Genomic DNA, 17,988 nt, shown 5'->3' with positions numbered 1-17,988 from the left:
CACTGCGCCACCAGGGAAGCCCTAAATTAGACAGTTTATATCAAAATAAACTGTAATGTTATTCTGAACACTTAAATATGTAGCTCTTAGCTATTTTAAATCAAAGCAAGGAAGACAAGGACAGAACAACCTCTAAGCACATAATGAAGGTGGAAGCAAAGCCCCATGGCTGCATTGACAATAACGGGAAAAGCCACAAAAATCTTTATCAAAAATACTCTCTTTGGGTTTCAAATTACTCAAGACACTCAGTATTGGGTGTTTTTGGAGTTTAAATAAAAACTACTTTTCATATTACACGGGAAAGAGAAGACAACTGCATAAAGAAGAAAGATCACGGCTGATTAATACATTTTATTCAGATCCATCGTTACACTTCTTTGCATGAGTAGTTATGGGTGGGGTTTTATTTGCAGGAGGAGGAGGTCTTCCAGTAGAAATTCTTGCAGGGCGTTTTCTCTCAGCGAGTGGACTGTTGGAGGGGCAGGACTTCCTGCCGTTTGGACACCTCCCTGGCTTCCCCTCCTACAAAGGACACTGCCCTGGCCTGGGAGGCCCACTCATACCACCACGCAAGGAAAGTCAACAGGCTGTTTTTCTTTATTTCTGCCACTTCCTGTACATGCTTTTAAAAAGAAGCAGAGGACAAAGGAAAGCCAAATCAACCACCTGGTTCAGCCAGCATTAAGATACATAATTCCTTAAAAAAAAAAATGCTCCAGAACAATAAATCACATTTCTATTTAAAGGATAAGTTAAGAGAACACCTTAACGAAATTGCTCTAATTAGAGAAAAGAAGTTGTAAATTTTCAATCAAGGGAAGTTGAAATTTTTCAATCAAGGAAAATCTGCTTGTTTTGCCCCTAATCTTGGCTGAGGTTCTTAATTAGAAGAGGTCAAGAAATCTATCATTTTCCCTGACAAGTGACTGGCAGCTAAGAAGCCCCCCAAGGTGGATCAGGCTAATTTAGCTTGGTTTTCCCATCTCTGGTCTTCCTCCTGGCTGTCCACAAATTGCTTTTCGAGAGAGATCAGCTTGAGACGTTGTATTCTGGCTTTTCAAACTCCTTAGAAAGCTTCTAGGAGTAATCTGATGATGAATGACTTGTCTGGAACTCATCTGATAATTTCAGAGAAAAATACATTTTTAATGGTCAACTTTATGTACTCTTTCTTGGAACTTTTTCAAAATGGGAAAAAGAGAAAAATAAGTCATGAGATTACAAATTCTCACAATGGAAAATGTAATGATGTCAATTAATCTGAGCCAGTGAGAACATGTGCTGTATATATAAATTAAGATTTTAGAAGTATGTGTGACTAATACCACAGTGGCAGCTCCATGATTGCGCTGCAGTAGACTGGTGTAATCACTAAATGTTTCAAAGACTAGCAGATGGAGACTGCTAGCTAGAAGGAGCTCCCCTTAGTTTCAGAGCTTTCTGACAAACTTCCTAACAACTGAAGGTAAACAAGAATCAATGGTCTATATGGACATCACGGCACAGGGCAGCTGAGGGGAACACTGCAGAGTCCAGCCCTGCAGTCTGTCCTGTACACACACTCAGTCGTGGAGATGCTGGGGAATCCAAATGTGCCAAGGAAAGAGCCCACAAGTGGGTTAGCATGCGGCCGAGTCAGACTACTCACCCCACTGTCGTGGCCGGCGAGGCCGCCCTCCAGGGGAAGGGCGGCGGTGGCCCCCAAGGGCAGCGGCAGCAGGCAGAGGGGCAGCAGCATCCTGCAGGCTGACTGGCACTTCTCTCCAGCCCGGCGGCTGCTCATCCTGCTTGGCAGCCCCGAAATCGGTGTGCTGTGGACTTGGGTCTCTTCTTTGGAGACCAGGGGGTTATTTTAAGCTCGACCTGCAGCTGTTTTTTTGTATATATGCCTGTGTAAAGCCTGTACCCCCTCTTCCTTCACACTCAAGCAGTGACGCATAAGCCTGAGCAATCAGTGCCCACAAAAGTGCTTTCGGACTGGATTTAACCCCTTCGTTAAAGCCTCAGGTCTCTTGCTGTGTTGAGAGCGGATTTGCTCCGACTGTAGGATGCAGTGCACTTGCCTCTGAAGAACTTCTACCTCCTCATGGTTATGCCCGAGCCAAGCAGGAAGCCGGGAGAACCAACCAGGCGACGTAACATAATACAAAATTAGCCTTGGATAAGGAGCTTAAAACCTGCAATTCTGCCCACATAAAAGTATGACTGAATCTGCTTGGGCAGAAGAAACAAGGAGACGGTGAGGGCTCAGGGAGCCGCTCAGCACCCACTGGTCTCCAAACCGCAGGCAAGGGCGACCCGAGTGATGGTTCCCCAGCACTGCCTCTCTGCCCAGCAGGCCAGACACTGTCCTCTGGCCCGGGCCTTCCCAAGCTGTGACGTGCACCCAAATCACCTTTATTAAGATTAAAATGCAGATTCTGATGTCGTGGGTACAAGGAGGAGCCAAGATCCCACAATTCTAATGAGCTGACACTAGAGTGACCAGTGCTTTTCATCTGCTGCTAGCCACTCACTAGTGGCTCGTAAACTAGCACTTTTTTTTTTTTTTTTGCGGTACGTGGGCTTCTCACTGTTGTGGCCTCTCCCGTTGCGGAGCACAGGCTCCGGACGCTTAGGCTCAGCAGCCATGGCTCACGGGCCCAGCTGCTCCGCAGCATGTGGGATCTTCCCGCACCGGGGCATGAACCCGTGTCCCCTGCATCGGCAGGCAGACTCTCAACCTACTGCGGCACCAGGGAAGCCCTAGCACTTTTTCTGAATGAAATAAAAATTAGAGGGCATCATGTTGAGTAATGATAAATACTGGTGTGTGTGTGTGTGTGTGTGTGCGTGCGTGCGCGCGTGTGTGCGCGTGCGCGTGTGTGTGTGCGTGTGCGTGCGTGTGCGTGTTCTTACTGAATGCCCTGCACTTGACCAGCTCCTGGGGCTTCCTCTCCTCCTGAAGACAGCTCCACTGCTAAGAACTCCAGAACGTGAAGCCCTCTGTGCCATGCCACCTCCTGGCTCCTCCGGATGGGTCCCAGGTTCAGAGGCACACAAACAAATGTGCAGACCCTCTTCACCTGAGACAGCTAGGAAAATCCAAAACATCCACCACTCACCTACTAAGGTGACCAATGTCAAAGGCAAGGTTCTAAATGGAAAAAAGCAACCAAAGAACTGACAGTGCTTTCCAGAAGTGAACATTGAAGCTTTCGGTTTTCCAAGATCCTGGTTCACACCCCTTCACAAGGGAAATCTCAACCTTAAATTTCATTGCATCACAGGCTTGTTGTTTAAGGTTCTAGGTGAAATCGGCACGGCACGATGACCCATGGATCATATGCTGCATATCGCCTAGTCCTTTTTTTGGTACCACAATAAATTTTTTGCCTGACTCCCACAAATGGTGTTAAAAATGTTTAGATATTCTTGCAGATGAGAAGGTCATGGCAGCTCAGCCAGCTTCTTATAGCCTTAGTATATTTCCCAGATTTTATTTAGTAGCCTCATTAAACACTGAGCACCTGGCACGTGCCACCTAGAGGTACAAGGGAGCCACATCCTCCACCCCGACAGAGTTGTTAGAGCCCCGCGAAGGGGCAGGATACACACTCTGCAAATGAGAGAAAAGTAAATTTTTGGTGCAAAGAGGGTTATGTGCTACGGGTTGGAGAAGGTTTCATGTGATCTTATTACTGGCTGTTTTCAAGGAGATGGCGACATATCGTAGCACTTCAAGGTGACGGCTCTAGACTAAAATCCTAGTTTTGCCACTGAATTAACTTTTCTAGGGCCTCGGGTTCCTCATCTATAAAATGGGGATAAAAACCCTACCTACTGCCTACCTCACAGAACTCTGTGAGGAACAAATAAGATCATGATAAGCACCTAACACAAGTAGAAAGCACAGAAGGCCCTCACGATAGGAACTGTTACTAAGAAGATACCCTAAATCCTTAGTCCCTCCTGCCCCACAGTATAAAGAAGAGCTCCCTGCCACAAAACGTTGGAAATCCCTGGTTAGAGCCATGAAACACAAGCAAAGGCTCCTCCTCACCACCCAGCACACCTCAGACTCGGGAACAAGTACTCGGGGGCGCCTGCCTGCCGTGTGTGCACAGCACAACACAAGGCACCCACCACCCTCTCCCACCCCAAAGCCTGCCCACAGGGAGCCGACGGTCTAATGTTTTATGCAAGAACGTGTGCTTCTGAAAAGAAGCACCATGCGAGCCGGGACTAAGGGAACACAGTACCGTATGGTTTCGAAAAAGGGAGATTGTTTATTCTAAAAGGCAGAAGTAGGGCCTAGATAGAAGGTGGAAGACTCTTCTTCATATACAGAAGAAACCTGCAACAATCAGTGCCCAGTAACAGAAAGGGCGCTCTGTCCCTGAGGAATTCAGCAGAGCCCGGGGAACCACAGTCAGCAGTGTTGCAGAAGGGGTTCCTACTTGCTGGGGAGATTGGACTAAACGACCTCTAAGGGTTCTTTACAGATTCTGCAATTCAGTAAAGGTAGTAATCGGGCGCTGATTACGCTTTCCCAGACACCTAGGTTTCAAGGTATCAGCTGTGTATGAGCCAGCGTAGACCTACCCCAGCACATCCCAGCTGCTGCTGTGTGTAGAAGGGGATGCTCTGAAACTTCCCTGGATCGTTAACTGAGTAATAAAAAATTAACACAGGGTCTTTTATTTCAATTTTTTTTGAGGAATTGGTGTAACAAGGAAGACAACAAACATTATAAATGTAAATTGCCCCAACTATGCTACCAGGCTACATATATGTCAAAGACATCTGCTGCATTACATGGTCAATCATCTGGCTACATGGTTAATAAATCTAGTTATAGTTCAGATGAGCTTCCAGGACTCTGAGGAAGCAAGCCTGTGAGAGAGAGCCCTCTACCACTCCCTTCTGCCACTGTCAGCAAAGGTGGAACTGGAAAGGATGGCTGACATCACATGGACATTCTGGAGTCACCTAAACCCTGATCAGAACGTGCGGTGGGCAAGAGGCAGCTCCTGAGAACTCAGGGAGTAGACTCAGCCATTCCATACAAAGTCTGGCCACCCCTGTGTTATAATCCCCGAAAAATGTGTTGTACTACCACTTGTCTAAAATATGAACAGGTCATACAAATATGTGCCAAATAAACCAAAAGATTACATGAACATCAAGTCAACTTTCTCATCTTGCTAGAAAACTTCATGTCAAAATACCCATGCCAGCCAGGAGGTGCCCTCTACAACCCTCTAATCAGGGACAGGACACCCAGGGTGCACACGGGTTCATCATTTCGAGTCATGTGTATTCTGAGTTTCTGGAGCTAGAGAAAGCTATAGAAACAAGATGCATTATAACGGTTCTACCAATTTCCTTTTATTGTCGCATATAACATTGCTGCGAGAGGTATTAACTATTTCACTGATAAGAACACATAGTTTCAGGAAGTCATACAGTGGGAGGGAGGGAGACGCAAGAAGGAAGAGATATGGGAACATATGTATATGTATAACTGATTCACTTTGTTATAAAGCAGAAACTAACACACCACTGTAAAGCAATTATACTCCAATAAAGATGTTAAAATAAATAAATAAATAAAACAAAATCAGCTATTCATAGGGGAAAAAAAAAGTCATACAGCTATTCGAGTTATGAAATCAGGATGCAAGTCTAGATTTGTCAACCTTTGGAAAGTCCACAGTATCTAGTCTCAAAACTGTCCGTGATGAGGCGTTTAAAGACAGCTTACCTGAAAATGAAACTGCTAACGTACAGATCTTTGGCTGGAATGTACTGTAAGGACGGAAGCCTTCATGATTCACATTTCTTTCACTGATGTGACACAAAGGTGTTACAATTATTATCTGAGACCAAAGATTGGTTATTTGCAGAACCTGAAACTGTGAAGTTTGAACTCAATGCTTTACTATGACCATAGCTCAGCATCTCCTTTTGAGAGTTAGACTCTGGGGTATCTTTTGCTCGTCATATCTGGGCATGGATGGTATAAATTCTATCCAGCTGCACGCACCTTTTCTCTCTCACCCAGTCTAGAGTCATCACTCCAAACGTGAGTACCATCTCCACTGGTCAGTAGATCCTGGGTGGTTGGTTAACATCTTCAAGCTTCAGCTTGCTCATCAGTAAAATGGGAATAAACAAAAAACCCTGAAAAAGTTGTGAAGAACTATATGGAACACCCAGGGCAGCAGCTGGCGCACAGAAAGGGCTCTGTAAGTGCCAGGCCCTTTTCTTTACTCTTGTTGCCCCAACAGGGAAAAGGCATGCCCTGGACCCCTAATAAACTCCAAGGAGAAGACAGCAGACCTGGGACTCCTGGAAGCATCATCTCTCACAAACTAAAACAGAGGACACACAACTGAAGTGTTTTGGAGTAGTCAGGTTTTCCTCTCAAGCAAAACTTCTGCCCAGTATAATTACAAAATAACCAGACAAAAGTCACATAAACTGTGTTTCTGGGGAAAATCACCTTTAAAAAGTAAAAAGGACCATTTCCAAACACCCACCCTTTTACCTTGTGATCACAAGTGAAGTGGGTTTAAAAAACAATACTGGGGAAAAAAAAAAAAAACCAATACTGAGGGGCTTCCCTGGTGGCGCAGTGGTTAAGAATCTGCCTGCCAATGCAGGGGACACGGGTTCAAGCCCTGGTCCGGGAAGATCCCACATGCCGCGGAGCAACTAAGCCCATGTGCCACAACTACAGAGCCTGCGCTCTACAGCCTGCGAGCCACAACTACCGAGCCCACGTGCCACAACTACTGAAGCCCGCAAGCCACAACTACTGAGTCAGCATACCTAGAGCCCGTGCTCTGCAACGAGAAGCCCACACACCACAACGAAGAGTAGCCCTGGCTCGCCACAACTAGAGAAAGCCTGCGCACAGCAACGAAGACCCAATGCAGCTGAAAATAAATTAATTAACTAATTTTTAAAAAACAATATTGGTAATCAAAAGAACTAAATAGGGAGTTCCCTGGTGGTCCAGTGGTTAGGACTCAGCGCTTTCACTGCCATGGCCTGGGTTCAATCCCTGGTCAGGGAACTGAGATCCTGCATGCCACGCAGTGCAACCAAAAAAAAAAAAAAAGAACTAAATAAATATAGCTTTATTCATCTTTCAGGGACTGTTAGCCTGAAAAATTATATAAAAGAATGAAAAAATAACTATGATTTTTGCTTGAAAAAGTCAACGATATGTAATTGCTAACACAATTTTATTAACTGCAATAGATACAATTTCCAATATATACCATTCAAACACACACTTTTTTCATGTGCTTCAGTAAGACATGGGAGTATTTTGCTTAAGAGTTTCTAGTTCTCTTTTAAACCACCTTTTGCAGTCAGTGACTTGGAGAATACAGTACAAAAAGCCCCCAAGCCTTTTTTTTTGTAATATCCACTTAATCCTTTCAAAACCCTTTGTTGGCAATACATGTTTTTAGTGGCTCTACCTGAAGGCTGCTTTTTCCAAATGGCGACAGACTTTAATTCTCACTTTCCACTACACCAGCCTCTGCTGGCTCCACTGAATTTTTGTTTTCATCCTCTAACTTCTTTTTCTTCTTTGCTTTTCGTTCCAGGTTAAACTGAGCGATGTCTTCATTTTTCTCTGTGATGTATTTTAGCTATAAAAAAATGTTTTAACTACATTTTTATCTGGTTGTAAAGCCATTTTATAAGCCTAAGGGGAGAAAAAAATCTACACCGTTTCCCAACCACTCCCACCCTGGGTTACATTCCTTAGAGTTAAAACACAGCTTCAAATTTTTTCTGGAAGAAGGAATCAACCTCAGAAGTCAACTCCCTGCTACATATCCTACCAAACTGGTAGGAGTTCCTTGAAAAATCAAAAGAATTAAAACTTGTAGCTTACAGAAGGCATGCCAATCACAAATATACTCTACAAAGCACACATAGTCAACATGCCCCTAAATTTATCCAACTAAAATTACTGAGCAACTACTGTGCACCAGATACTAGAGATACAAGGAAATACGACAAGGTCCCTGCCCTCGGAGTATTTAGTCTAACGCACAAATTTAGCTGCAACTCTTCAGTAATAAGTTTCTGTCAGATAAAAAAATTAAGAACCCAAAATAAAAACAACATTCTGAAGTAGACAAATATGCACTAAGCAGGAAACTTGCCAATTAATAGTCTAAGATGACTTGCATTGACGATTCCTTGGCAAAAGGTAGACATTTCTCACTGAAGCTGACCAAGTAAGAGTTATGACAGAGGATTTATGAGGAGAGAGAAATGTCTTTTCCACTGATACACGGCACCACAAGGCACCTGAGCTATTTTACTTAGGAATCGTATCATCCTTAAAACAGACCAGTGGAAACAGCACTAGAGTCAGGGTTCAAAGGTTAAGGTTCAGCTGTCAACCAGAAAACTTCCTATTTAACTTTGGGAAGTTACTTAACTCCAGTAGCCTAGCCTGTAAAATGGGGCTATCTAGTCATGTTATTGAAAACCCTCAGAGGGCAGTTGTGAGCTTTAGATAATATATGTAAAATATTATCAATAAAAGTCCTGTGTAAACTGCCAAGTGCTACACAAGTTCATTCATTCAGCAACGACTCGTGAGCACCTACTGTGGGCCAGGCCCTATCGTAGGCACAGCAGATGGAGCAGAGAAGAAGGGGACAAAAATCCCTGCCCTCGTGGAGCTCACATTCTGGGGAGGAACGTAAAGTATTTTAACTGCTAGGATCAGACTAAGTCAGGAAACCTCACAGGTGTCCTGGATCTGCCATCGGCCACAGCTACTAGCCGGGGATGATCATGGCATCACCTGTAAAATGAGGGCTTGGTCTAGACTTCTTTGAAAAAACAATGTGCTCAATTTCCTGCACATCCCAGATGTACAGATACTCTTTCCATACCTGGCCCAACAGAACTGTGGGCACCATAATGAAACTATCCCCATACACTCTGGCCTGCGACCTGTCTCTGACATCATGCTCCAAATGAAACATGGGACCAAAGTTTTGAGATATTACAAAAAAGGCAAATTATGAATCCAGAGAGCACTGATTAGAAAATTTCAAATAGGCTTAGTAAGATCCATCATAATGAAAGAAAGCCTATAAATTACGGGCAGGTCTGAATGGTTCAAGCATCTCTCGTTTTTAATGCAAGGTGCCCTGGAGAATCACTTCATGGCTGCAAGTGATTAATTGGGAATAATATATTCTGATGGGAAAGGGGAGTGAGGAAAGAAATTCATCTCTCACCAGTGAATTACTCCTCCTGGTTAAGAGCTTCACATCTTCAGTGTTAATGGTGCTTCTTTTCGCATGTCTGTAGAAAGGGCAGAAACAATTCAAAATGTTTGGTATTATTTAAAGTTTTGATGAAACACAAAAGTTCATGGCCAGACTCCACACCAGCAAGGATCTCTAAGTAGCCCATCTTTTCAGATTAAGGTCAGTAAGTAACAGTGACACAAAAATGAGTGAAGTGACGAGCCAAGATACCAACTAAATAAAGAGACTGAGAGAAAGCAGAAGCCCATCTGTCCACCTCCACCTGAGGGCCAGTGTGCTTGGAGAATATGAGCAGGGAAAGGAGGGGCGTTAAACCCTTCCCAAATGGCCTGCTTGGTCACAATGGACACAGAGACCACCATACAAAAAGCAAGAAGGTCAGTGAAGCACCTTCAGTGAAAAGAGAATGACACAGAGCTCACGATACAAAGATCGTCTCTGCTTAAGCAGACGTTAAATAGAAGAACAGAGACTTTCCATGAAGCATGGCTTCACTTACACCAAGGTCCTAAAGCTCTTCTCCAAAGGCTACATTACAGGAAAAAGCTTGTGCAGGTGTCTCCTAATATCCCATTTCCCAACTAGGAGATAACGCATTCCCCCGACAAAAGCCCAGTTAGAACAAAGAACATCCTTTCAACTGGAGTCTGTTTCTGGCTCACAACATGGACTCAAGTTCTTGTTCCAGTCCTCCTATGTCTGCTTTAAAAGGTAATTTGAGGGCTTCCCTGGTGGCGCAGTGGTTGAGAGTCTGCCTGCCAATGCAGGGGACAATGGTTCGAGCCCTGGTCCGGGAAGATCCCACATGCCGCGGAGCAACTAGGCCCCTGAGCCACAATTACTGAGCCTGCACATCTGGAGCCTGTGCTCCGCAACAAGAGAGGCCGCGATAGTGAGAGGCCCTCGCACCGCGATGAAGAGTGGCCCCCGCTCGCCACACTGGAGAAAGCACTCACACAGAAACGAAGACCCAACATAGCCAAAGATAAATAAATTAATTAATTTTTTAAAAAAAGGTAATTTGAGATAATAAGCTCTATTCAATAATTTATTACTCTAATTACACCCTTTCTTGCCATTTCTAACTTCCTCCAAAAATAAGTAGGAACTTTGTAAGTAGGAAAAAGGAGGAATCTTTGTACCCTTAATAACTATCAAAGTGGCCAGCAAATAGTAAGTCCTCACTGTTGAGTTAAAGATAAAATCACAGAAATTATACTCCATAATTTGGCCGTTAGTCTTTCACATCCTGCTAAGTGTGAAAATATCATGTGCCATCTCATCATGATTGACAATATCTGCCTGTCCTGATATAATACCCATGTCAGAAGATAACTTCTAACTAGCCACCTGCAAGGACCAGAAAAGAGGAAAGGGGGAAAAAAGTCAGACAGAAGGTGATAGAGGACTTCCCTGGTGGCACAGTGGTTAAGAATCCACCTGCCAAAGCAGGAGACACGAGTTCGAGCCCTGGTCCGGGAAGATCCCACATGCCGCAGAGCAACTAAGCCCACGCGCCACAACTGCTGAGCCTGTGCTCTAGAGCCCACGCGCCTAGAGCCCGTGCTCTGCAACAAGAGAAGCCACCACAATGGAAGCTGGCTCGCCGCAACTAGAAAAAGGCTGCACGCAGCAACGAAGACCCAAGGTAGCCAAAAATAAATAAATAAAATGAACACATTTAAAAAAAAGGTGATAAAATAGCAGCCACAAAGTATGAAGCCAATCCACAGGTTCCCTGGGTGCAGGACATTAGGTGCCATGGACACACCGTGGCCTTCATCTCTATCACACGATCAGGCTGCTCTGGCGGTATTACCGCCTTGGTAAAGTGCCAAACAAAGAGTAGGTGAGAGGAAGCAGCACACTGAACTATTCACAGAGTAAGATTAGCTCACCTGTTCACGAGAAGCATTTAGGAAACAGCAGAGTCAATCGTCTCTACCACTCAGCTTGTCATCTGGTTTCTCTGCACCATATTCTTTATTCTTTTTTAAAAATATTTATTTATTTATTTACTTGGCTGTGCCGGGTCTTAGTTGCGGCACACGGGATCTTCACTGTGGCATGCCAACTCACAGTTGCAGCGTGCCAACTCTTAGTTGTGGCATGTGGAATCCAGTTCCCTGACCAGGGATCAAACCTGGGCCCCCTGCATTGGGGCCACTGGACCACCAGAGAAGTCCCCTCTGCACCATGTTTTAATGTTACCACTTTCCCAGATGGAGGAGTAGGTATATCCTATGCCAGCCACTGCATATCAGAGATTCTCCTAAATCAAACCTCTGGCTCCAGAAAATTACTCTATGGAACGTAACAAAGGGATTTTCATATAACACTTTTAGCAACACAGGTTTCAAAGATTATTCCCAAAATGTCCCTAGAATTTATTTACTGTAGAATATCCATCTTCTTCAAAATGTTTCATCTTTAACATGTTAACAATATTAAGTGACTAGAGATTTCAAAGCTAAATAAGGGAAATTCACAACTTAAATTGGGAGATGATCGTCCAAAGTTTACAGGTGAATTGAGTTTATAGTATTTACAATTTAAATGCATTTTATTTCATAGAAACAACGTTACAAACAGTGGTTAGGTTCCCAGCCTCCAAAGACTATTTAATATATAGCCAACCTGAAACAATATGTATTTCAGACTTCTCAAACTGGGGTAATCATACAGTAGTTCTAAGGGCAGGGACTATGTGACAGGGAAAACTCAAAACCACAGGATAAAGTGATCTTCTGGGAACATCAATGTTATTCAGTGATAAACTTTAAAACAGGATTTTTTATATGAGAGTAAACTGGGCTATTTTGAAAACGAATGTAAAATTAAGACAACGGATGAGTCTTCAAAGAAAATCTGTGCCTGTGTTCGCTCAGGGTCCTTGGGAGGACGTCTGAGGAGCCCTGGTGCACCCACGTGAGCACCGCAGAAGACGCGGCATCTCCTAGTAAAGCCTCACTCAGAGAACATAGGCTGATAGCCTTTACACAGACTCCTTTACTCGAAAGATGACGTCCTTCCTTGTGGAGTTGACAGTCTAAGTGATACCCACACACCATTCTGCCCCAGTGCCCAGCAAAAGGAAATGGACTTAACATAACTATAAAAAACACAGGGACTCCCCTGGTGGCGCAGTGGTGAAGGCTCCGCGCTCCCAATGCTCGGGGCCCGGGTTTGCTCCCTGGTCAGGGAACTAGATCCCACATGCGTGCCGCAACTAAGAATTCGCATGCCACAACTAAGGAGCACACGTGCCACCACTAAAGAGCCGGTGAGCTACAACTAAGGAGCCCATGAGGCACAACTTAGGAGTACGCCTGCCGCAACTAAGACCCGGCGCAACCAAATAAATTAAAAAAAAAAAAAAAGACAATCATGGGAATGTAATGTACAGCACGATGCCTATTAAAAAGAACTATAAAAAACACAGAGTACCTGAAAGCTTACTGTGTTACAATGCTAAATAGTTCTAATTTTATTTCTTTTTAAATTTTTTAAAATCTCTGTAGGTTTTTTTTTTTGGCTGTGCCAGGTCTTAATTGTGGCACGCTGGATCTTCGTTGCCATGTGCAGGATCTTTTAGTTGCGGCATGTGGGATCTAGTTCCCTGACCAGGGATCGAACCTAGGCCCCCTGCATTGGGAGTGCGGAGTCTTAACCACTGGACCACCAGGGAAGTCCCCTAATTTCATTTTTACTCCTAGTATTTAGAAGTATTTAAAGTTTTTCATTGTCTTTTCCCACAACTAACACAGAAGTAGCAAGGAAACTCACACCTGAGGGCTTGCTACAGGCATCTAGTGGGTAGAGGCCAGGGGTGCCACTAAATACACTAAAATGCACAGGACAGCCACCACCAGAACAAGGAATTATCCAGCCCAAAATGTCAATAGTGCTGAGGTGATCTGTATTGATAAACTCTATGTTCAAATCAAATAACCACTGTCTACTTATTTACATTTTTGTGTCTTCCTTTGTAGTATAAAGGCTCATATTTAAAAAAAAAAAGAAGAAAAGAAATGGCAAGTAATGGTAGTAAATGTATGTCACAGGAGACTCAGAGTGGGGGTGGGCACGAGGCACAGGTAAGGGGCAACCACCTGAATTAACAATGATTAGCCATATAAGCTATCAGTATCCCATACATTATCCTTATCCCTTCTGGCCAAGTTGAAGATGCTAAGCGGTTTTTAGGGACTCATACACAGGAATAGGAAAGATTTAGAGCCTGCCCTCTGAGAACCTACTGCTTTAATTCATTCAGAATATTCATCAGAGAAAAAAAGAGCTAATAGGAGCAAGGTGAAAAGTACGGGGTGTGGGAGAGGCTGGCAGCAAATCAGAAGTGGGAGCAAATTAGAAAGCTTTGGCCCTTTCAGGCCTTCCTCATTCAAATTGCTTCATGAAAGCAATTCATTGCAATTGTTTTCAATTACCTGCAGTACTAATTGAAGAGAGGAGCATAAATCACCTGTAAAAGCTAACACTTTACCAGCTGAAAGTAAGTCACACACTTTTCAAGGAGCGTGTGTCTCACTTGTAACAAGCTCAGCAAATGCAGGGCTGACGGGCCGTGGTGCTGTATTATCCCGACACCTGCGAGCTTCCCCGCGGAGCACGAAGCAGCCCAGCCCGGGCGCCCAGCCTCATGCCCCAGCACTACACCACCTGCAGAAATGGGCTTAAAAGCACACACACTGTGCACAGAGTCCTGGAGACATGATTCATACCTTTTTAACCTGGAACTGAATAACTCTGGTTCCGTTAACAAAAAATACTTGGAAAGCTTCAAAAAATGCCAAATCAAGTCTGAATGGACAGTGATTAAAGCAGATGTTACATTCTTACAGAATCATGATTGGAGACTGAACATCCACAAAACACAGGGGAAAAAAAAAGCTAAAGCTCTCCTGAAATTCACCACCAGATGGGGCATATCAATAGCATGTAAACAAACAAAGATCCCACAATCAAGCTCTCTACCCACCTTGCAAACATTTCAAGGTCTTTGGCAAAATTTTCTGAAAGAGAAAAAGAGATGTGCTTTAGCTACCCTATAGCAATTTTTTTTTTTTCAGCAGTGCTGCATGGCATTTGGGATCTTAGTTCCCCGACCAGGAATCTAACCCGTGCCCCCTGCTTTGGAAGCACAGAATCTTAACCAATGGACCACCAGGGAAATCCACCCCCCATCTCAATCTTATTTCAGAGGGAGAAAAGTGAAATCTCAATGTCTACAGTAAGTACAGTGACTAATACAACAAATCCTTTTAAAGGTGAGAGGAGGCCCTTTAGGCAGGTCCATCACTGGATTCATTATGACCTCCTTGCCTCCCTGGCCCCCTCCACCCTTCATTACAAGCCTTTGGTAATTGTGGCTACACCTTTCCTTCCTAGAAGCTATCCCTAACTTTAAATTTTGCTACGAGTTAGGGCTTAGGAGGACATTAATCTCCTCTGAAGTCAAGCAAATACCAAGGCTGCAAGTTCAACTTGTCAAACTGTGGGTGATATAAAAAAGTTACAAAGCAATGAAATTTATGTCTAATGTTCCCAGCAGTTTAAAGCACAATAAAATAAAGGTGCTGATGCCCCCGTGTTAGGGTAATAGAAAGAAAAAAAAATAGTTCTTTCCATAAGCTATCTGAATCTTACGGCCAATAAAAGAAACGTTTCATGAACGGTGTCCAATGGTAATGTTCTCTGTCTGCTGGTAAAACATGCCACGGCACCCCACCCCCGCACATTTCTCCCAGGCAAATCAACCTCTGGGCTTTCTATACATCTACAGGAAGACCGTGGCTGCATACCGCACTGTTGAAAAGTCACCTCCGAAATCGCTGCAATGGTTTGTTTGCTGAACTGCATCTCTTTGTCCGACGCAACTTCCTCACAAAGACAGCCAACAGTGTAGTGAACTGCTGCCTTTAGCCTCTGAAGCAAAATCAAAACACTTTGTGGGTAAGACTGCAAATAAGAGCTTTTCACATCTTAAAAAATTAAGATCAAGGAGAGGGTCTGCTCACCCTAATTCCTTTAGCACTTTCCATAATGGCTGAGTGACTTTTCAACTGTACTAAAAAATTAATGGGGCCCTCTGGAGTGTGACTTGTAGAAACATTACTTTAATGTTAATGGTTAATGGTTATGATTTAGGTCAAGTAAAGGTAAGGAATTATGATGGCAATTCAGCAGGGAATGAAGGCAGACTGGTACTTGGGAGGCATCTATGTGACTTTACTCAGTTATTCCACATTTATGTACCAAGTGCCTACTGCGTGAAGGCGTGTGCTAGGTGTCTGGGCAACACAATGAAAAAAGACAGGGATTTCTGCCCCCATATGGGGGTTAATCAAGCAAATGCAAAAGGATCCCGTCCCTGTGCTTCAAGTTCTTGCCAGCCCCTGTCCTGCATGAGACAGGACGAATGATCAGGACAACACCGGGAAAGGCTCGTGAGGCTACATCGGACCCTCCTCTGATTTGCTGGTTTGCTAGCCCACCTCAACAAGACCCTCACTGCTCCTCAGCAACCCTTTCAGGTACTGGAAAACATACCTCTACCCATGCGGAGGAGTAAAGAAGCCAAACAAGCTAAGCCAAGGTCTCCATCTCATGTGAATAAACTTGCTGAGCCCTGTGTGGGCTCCACCTGTGCTGGAAACAGAGCTGAAGTGGACATGGTGACAGCTGAACCCAAGACAGTATCAACTCTACCAGCAAGTGTTCACGGTAGAAGCAAGATGAGGAGGAACTGCAAAAACACAAGTCCAGGACCCCAGAGTAGAGGCCAGGCAGATAAGCAAGGGACCTACATTCCTTAGTTTCAGATGTCACAAGAGTAGGTAAGTGGAGGGCATTGGTGGAAGGAGACAAAGAGACCACCACCCTGGGAGGGATAAAGACCCTCTGAGGGATCTTTTGTAGGTATGTGTAGAGGTGAGGTTAGGGGCGGGGGAACAGGACAGGCAGGGATCCTTCCCACTGCTCCACAAGTTTTCTCTGCCGGCCCCTCCCCCCCACCTCCTGGAACGGGCTAAGTGCCTTCTTCGATGCTGAACACTGAGAGGCTAAATCTCTAGACTCTAAACTCCTCGAGGGCAGGACCCTTCAAGTGTTCACAGCTGTCCACCTACTGGCAAGAGCAGCTGGCTGAGTGAATGGCTGGATCCCCCCCCCCCCCACCCGCTCACCACTGCATAGAGAGCAAGGTTCAAATTTCTCAGTCCATCTTTGCAGCCTCACTCACTTACTCAGAAAGCGCTGTCTATTGAGAGCCACGCTCTGTACTAGGGGCTGAACTGAAAAGGACAGTCCCTGCTCTCAAAGAGATTATCTCCCACCACACCTGTGCCATGAATGGACTCCTGGAAACCACCAATGTCATGAAACACAAAGAAGGTGGAGAACCGTTCCAGGGAAGACCGGAGCCAGGACCACTTGATGCAAGGCATGATCCCTGACTGGATCCTGGATGAAGAAAAAAGACCACTAAAGAACATCTTTGGGGGCTACCCTGGTGGCGCAGTGGTTAAGAATCCACATGCCAATGCAGGAGACACGGGTTCGAGTCCTGGTGCAGGAAGATCCCACCTGCCCGTGTGCCACAACTACTGAAGCCCGCGCACCTAGAGCCCGTGCTCCGCAACAAGAGCCACTGCAGCGAGAAGCCCACGCACTGCAACAAAGAGTAGCCCCCGCTCGCCGCAACTAGAGAAAGCCCGCACGCAGCAACGAAGACCCAATGCAGCCAAAAATAAATAAAAAGAACAAAAAAGCACATCTTTCGGACAACTGGGAGAAACTGAATATGGACTGACATTAGATCATAGTATTTTATCAATATCAAACGTCCTGCGCGTGATCAGAGATTATGTCACAGAATGCCCTTGTTCTTGGGAGAAGCATGCTAAAGTATTAAAATTTAAAGGTGAAGTGTCAAGTGTATTTAATTCTCAAATAATTCCGAAAAAAAGGAGCAAGGGAGCAAATACAGCAAAACGTTAACCGGTGAATCGAGGTGAGGGGTATATGGGTGATGAATACATTATTCTTGCAACTTTTTCTTGAAGGCTTGAACTTCAAAATAAAGAAAGGGAGTGGGTAAACAGCGTCTGAACCTTAGAAGCTCATTCCCGTGTCTCTTCGGTTAATCCTCCCTGAGGTTGCCACCCTGGTTCTTGGTTTTCACCTCTTTACAACACTGTTCTCACGACTCTGCCACGCGGTATTTATTCCGGTGCTGACTAAAGGACTGGATACCCATAACTATCCCGAGAACTGGTTATTATCTGATTTTCCATCTAGGAAATCTGAGTTTGGGCAGAGTCAACATAACCCTCCGGGCGGAGTCGAGATTCGAACCCACATCCGATGGGCTCGGGGGCCGGACGGCCTGGGTTTGCACCAGGGTCTGAGGCTTGTCTCCTTGCGGGCAGGACGGTGAGCACACGGGTTACGGAAGCCAACATTTTCGAGCTTGTGCCGCGTGCCAAGCGCCTCACAACGACCCTATCGGAGGAGACTGAGGCTGCCCCAAAGCCAGAGGGGCCCAGGCCGCCGGCGTCCGCTGAGCGCCGCAGGAACTTCCACGGACTCTCCTTTCTCGCGCCGCAGCCCGCACGCTCCGATCCGCGATACCATGGAAACCGCCTCCCAGCACCCCCCCCCCCCC

General features: G+C 45.0%; 2 protein-coding genes and 1 non-coding gene across 3 annotated transcripts in view; all 3 read right to left on the bottom strand.

The window, feature by feature from the left end:
- Positions 1 to 406: 406 nt before the first annotated feature.
- On the bottom strand, positions 407 to 1,874 carry CORT (cortistatin). Its single transcript, XM_007463146.1, is given in 2 exon segments — positions 407 to 625; positions 1,652 to 1,874. Coding segments are annotated over 2 exon segments (354 nt in total). The 5' UTR covers positions 1,787 to 1,874.
- Positions 1,875 to 7,224: 5,350 nt separating this feature from the next.
- Positions 7,225 to 17,988, bottom strand: part of CENPS (centromere protein S) — an 11,070-nt gene continuing 306 nt past the window's right edge. The window contains exons 2-5 of the mRNA XM_007463147.1: positions 15,125 to 15,248; positions 14,302 to 14,335; positions 9,270 to 9,336; positions 7,225 to 7,652 (exon numbers count right to left, since the gene is read on the bottom strand). Coding sequence (XP_007463209.1) covers positions 7,512 to 7,652; positions 9,270 to 9,336; positions 14,302 to 14,335; positions 15,125 to 15,248 — 366 coding nt within the window. The 3' untranslated portion in view covers positions 7,225 to 7,511. The remainder of the gene's footprint in view (positions 7,653 to 9,269; positions 9,337 to 14,301; positions 14,336 to 15,124; positions 15,249 to 17,988) is intronic.
- Positions 12,918 to 12,990, bottom strand: TRNAG-CCC (transfer RNA glycine (anticodon CCC)). Its single transcript has one exon. It is a non-coding gene; the product is annotated as a tRNA-Gly (tRNA).

This window comes from Lipotes vexillifer, unplaced genomic scaffold, assembly GCF_000442215.2.
Source record: "Lipotes vexillifer unplaced genomic scaffold, Lipotes_vexillifer_v1.1 scaffold109, whole genome shotgun sequence".
In the NCBI taxonomy this organism is placed as follows: domain Eukaryota; kingdom Metazoa; phylum Chordata; class Mammalia; order Artiodactyla; family Lipotidae; genus Lipotes; species Lipotes vexillifer.
This window is presented reverse-complemented; position numbering and strand designations above follow the sequence as displayed.